Consider the following 4,680-nt stretch of genomic DNA (forward strand, 5'->3'; position numbering starts at 1 on the left):
GCCTTTGAGTTTAGTTTTCCCCTATGCCTCTGGCCTCTTCCTTGCAGTGTGATGGGAATCACTCAGGCAACTCTTGGACCTGGATCAAGAACAAGTGCAGGCAAACCCTGTAATCCCAGCTACTCTGGAGGCTGAGGCAGGAAGATTATATATGGGGCCCTTTCTGGTACCCTGCTAAATTTATCTAATCCCACTCAAGTTCTGCTAGTCTAGTTTGTCACTCAAACTAGTAGGTTAAAGCAGGAATTTACTAACAACTACTATTGCCTAATGACCTACATGCAGAGGAGTTGGGGGTCTGTGTCTAACAGGATTTGAAACACAGAGGTAAGTCCAACCATGCTTTTTGTTGTTGAGAAAAGCCAAACCTAGGCAATAGAGGAACAGATAATCCCAGCACTTGGCAGGCAGAGGTAGGAGGATCTCTGTGAGTTCAAGTCCAGCCTGGTCTACAGAGTGAGTTCCAGGACAGCCAGGACTACACAGAGAAACCCTGTCTTGAAAAACCAAAAGAACGAAAACAAAAACAAGACTCAGCCAGTGGAAGGAAGGGACCTGCATTGGGGTTTTAAAGGTTGGTGACTTTATGCTGATGTCTGGCTTTGCAAAGTCATGAAATAAATCTGCCTTCAGTTTGCTACTCTGCACCTCTACATTTCTCACAGCTCAAGGTCTGTCTGAACAACTGATGGAGACCTCATCTCAAAAAAAAAAAAAAAAGTGAAAAGGAGCTGTAATCCCAGCACTCAAGAGGCTGAGACAGGAGGACCACAGATTTAAGGCCAGCCTGGGCTACATAGTGAGTTGAAGGTCTAGCTTGGGCTACATGGGAAGACTCTGTCTCAAAAATATAAAGCAAAAAGAAGGCTGAGCTTTCATGGTGGCTAACAATCACCAGGAACTCCAGTTCCAGGGGATCTGATGCTGTCTTCTGACCACCACAGGCACTGGGCACACCCATGGTACACAGACATACATGAAGGCAAAAAACCCGAACAACAACAACAACAACAACAACAACAAAACCCCCCACACAATAAAATTAGAATAAGTACTCTTTTGAGAGAGGATGAAATCATCTTTTGTGGGGGCACATTGAAACTGGGTCTCTCTACAGAGCCCTAGCTGTCCTGGAACTCACTCTGTAGACCAGGTTGGTCTCCAACTCAGAGATTGCCTCTGCCTGCAGCAAGCTTGGATTAAAGGTGTGAGCCACCAAATAACCTTTTTAAAAAGAAAAAGAAGACGGAGGCTGCACTCACTATTAGAGATCTGGCCTGGTGTGTGCACAGTCCTTGATCTGACCCAAGTGGGATCTTTTTCTCAATTTGGGGGGAAAAATTAAAAAAAAAACTCAAACCAAACAAAATCCACATGCTAAACAACCCAGAGAGGTTCCAGAGAGGGTTCCTATGTCAATAACTGGACTGAAGTGGCTCCTGAGGTGTCCTTCAGTTGAAGGGCAGGTAACAGGGGACTGTTTACTGAATAGTGTTGAAGACAATGCCCAGGATTCAGAGGCTGGAGTCAGGTTAAAAACACAAAGGCTTTTTTGTGAGTTTTTTTTTTTCTGTTTCCTTTTATTGTTAATTACACATAAGAATCATACAGGTTTATGGGGTCCGAGGTGCCATTTTGATACATATATGCACAGAGGGGGTGGCCAGCATTTCTGTCACCACGAACATGACACACTGACTTTTACTAAAGCTTTCCAGATCCTCTGGGAGTTGTCCCCCCATTGATTCAGGCTCTCTGCTCTGCCTGCCTCCTGCAGAGCTCTGTCTGTTCAGCAACCTCTTTCCATCTTGTCCCTCTAACCTTTCTCCTAGCTTCTGGCTGCCATGTTTCTGTCCTCGCCTGTTACAAGGTCAACTGGTGCAGACATCTTGGGGGGAAAGCCTATGGGCCTGTCAGCGAGCAAGGGATATGAGAGAACCCCACAGGCCAAGTCAGAGCCTGAGGGTGGGCCAGGGGTCAAGTGGGGGATGAGGACAGTGAGATGGGGGTCAGAGAAGGTGGCACAGCTGGTTGGTTTGTGGAGTTCTGTTCCCTGAGTATCGGTCACAACCATTACAATCATGACAGTGCAGCTGTGAGCTTCCCCAGAGACCTTCAGGATGAAGCCTGTAGTGGTTCCCTCAAAAAAGGAGGGTGGAAGTGTCTGAGACTCCTCCCCCTTCCTCCTGCCCCTCCTCTCCAGCACATATAACCCACTCCAGCTGCTCTTGGTTTGGGGAGGTGTTAGTATGAAGAGGGTAGATGGTTAGGAACAGGGCACAACCTCTGGAAATTATCATTCATGCTAGGGTGGGACTTTTCAGTGATGTGGCTGTTTTAGGGTCACCTACATCTTTATAAGTAGCCTCTGATCCACACTTCTGTGGGTCAATAACTCACTGGATCCTCAGACTGGGATTGGATGGGATTGTTCCTTGGTCTGTCATCAGTGCCCTATCTGGGATGTGTAGATGTGTGTTCATGTCACCCCAGGAAAGTCACACAATATGCTGCAGGCACACTCAATGACAAGCGCATCAGAGCCACCACTTTGAGCACCAAGTGATGTCATCTATATCTATCCCCAAGTCCAAGATGTTGTGTTGTTTAGCTTTAACTGTCAACCCAACACAACCTAGAATCACTTAGGGAGAGATCCTCAGTGAGGAATTACCTAGGTCAGGCTAGTTTGTGGGCATGTCTATGAAAGTTTGTCTTGATTGTTGATTGACAAAAGAAGATCCAGCCCACTGTGGGCAATACCACTCCCTAGGCACAGAGTTCTGAATAGAATAAGAGAGGAAAAAGCTAGCTGAGAGCAAGCAAGCAGGGATGGATCCATACATTTGCTAAGTTCCTTCCTTCTTTCCTCCCTTCCTTCCTTCTTTCCTCCCTTCCTTCCTTCCTACCTTCCTTCCTTCCTTCCTTCCATCCTTGACTTTGGATATAATGTCACTAGTTGCTTCAATTCCCACCTTGATTTCCCTGAAATGATGGTCTGTGATCTGTAGTTGTTAAGTGTTACTTTTTGTCAGAGAATTTCTCACAGCAGCAGAAATGAAAATAGGATAGATGCCATCTCAAGGAGATAAGGTGGGTAGGAATAGTCTTTTCCACCCACACGAGAAGCTGTCTCCACCTGGAGACCCCATTTCCCAGCCAACCTTGCACGGGATGGGGCCCAAAGCTAGGATCGGTGTCTAAACAGGTGAAATGGAAATAAATGTTGCCTCATATACCAGTTTAGATTAGGCACACAAGGTGATAGCAGTGAGCCCTTTGGTATAGAGGAAATTGACCCCAACATGGTGAGCTGCAAGGCCTTTGGGGTCATCCACTGCAGGCCAGCAGGGTGGGCAGGGCTGGGCAGGGCTGGCAAGGAGGCCTCAGGTGGGCTGCCTTCAGACCTCATCATTGGTGCACACGGATGGTGTTTCCCTGCCATCGGGCTCAGGCTCATCCCGAAGTGCCCGCCCCAGCACAGCATCCAGGGACTCCTGCAGCCGGTGGCTCTTCTGGCTGCCCACAAGGAAGTAGATGACTGGGTTGGCGCTGCTGCTCAAACTGGAAGAGAAGCGTGACAAGCAGATATACAGGAGGAGCACATCCTGTGGCAGTCCCACCCAGTAGAGTAAGAACCAATAGATGCCGAGGGGCAGAGAACAGGTGAGGAACACAAAGACAGAAGCCAGGATGACCACAAACAGCCGCCTGGGCCGCCGTCTCCGCAGCAGCGTGTTCTTCCGTACCCGGATGAGGAGTATGGTGCTAGACAGGATCATGATGGGCACGAAGATCCCCAGGATAAGACCTGTGGAGACCATGTCCACCCAGAAGCACTGGCTCTCATCGGGATGCCAGAACCGAACACAGAAGAAAGAAGCCAGGAAGTTCAGCAACAGGGCCAGTGCCCAAAGCGCACCACATACCACCGATGACAGGTGCTTGGGCTGATGGCACTTATACCAGATGGGGAAAAGCACAGAAAGGCAGCGCTGGGTGCTGATGGCCGTCAGCAGGCTCAGGCTGGCCGTGTAGGCAAAGTACTTGATTCTCCTCATCCCCTCGTAGATTCTGGCAGAGGTGCTGACTATGAGCAGGGGCCCTGTTTCTAGGCTGAGCATGGACGCCATGCACAACAGGAAGAGGAGGTCGGCCACCGCCAGGTTGAGCACATAAACGCAGAAGGGGGACCTCCGCACACGGAAACTCAGCAGCCAAATCACCATGCTGTTGCCTGCCATCCCCAAAACACAGATGACCATGACAAGAAATGTCACCGAAAAGTAGACCCAGCTCACAGAGTCCATGGTGGGGCTCATTGACGGTCAGACCTGGGGCTGGGCTGCTGTTTGGAGCGTAGTTCATTCAGAAGGAAGAAAAATGAACCTATGTTAAATTCTGTGTCACTGAACCATCAGACCCACGGGAATGCTGAAAATTTTCTTTAGGCATCCCCGGGTTCCCACTGTGGCTGAATATGCCACAGGACCAGACAGACACAGATCTGATAAATAATTTCCTCCTCAGGTTCCACTCTGTCCCAGCCTGAACTTCTTTTTCTTTTGTTGAGACAGGGTCTTGTACAGCCCAAGCTGGCCTCAAACTCCCTATATAGCTGAGGATACGCTTGAATTCCTGATCCTCTTGCTTCAGCTTCCCAAGTGCTGAGGTTAAAGC

The 4,680-nt window shown here is 48.9% G+C and overlaps 1 protein-coding gene across 1 annotated transcript; it reads right to left on the bottom strand.

Annotated features, from left to right (window-relative positions):
* Positions 1–3,401: 3,401 nt before the first annotated feature.
* Mrgprd (MAS related GPR family member D) lies at positions 3,402–4,368 on the bottom strand. Its single transcript, XM_027409195.2, is given in 2 exon segments — positions 3,402–4,319; positions 4,321–4,368. Coding segments are annotated over 2 exon segments (966 nt in total).
* Between the last annotated feature and the right edge of the window lie 312 nt (positions 4,369–4,680).

This window comes from Cricetulus griseus, chromosome 3 (assembly GCF_003668045.3).
Source record: "Cricetulus griseus strain 17A/GY chromosome 3, alternate assembly CriGri-PICRH-1.0, whole genome shotgun sequence".
In the NCBI taxonomy this organism is placed as follows: domain Eukaryota; kingdom Metazoa; phylum Chordata; class Mammalia; order Rodentia; family Cricetidae; genus Cricetulus; species Cricetulus griseus.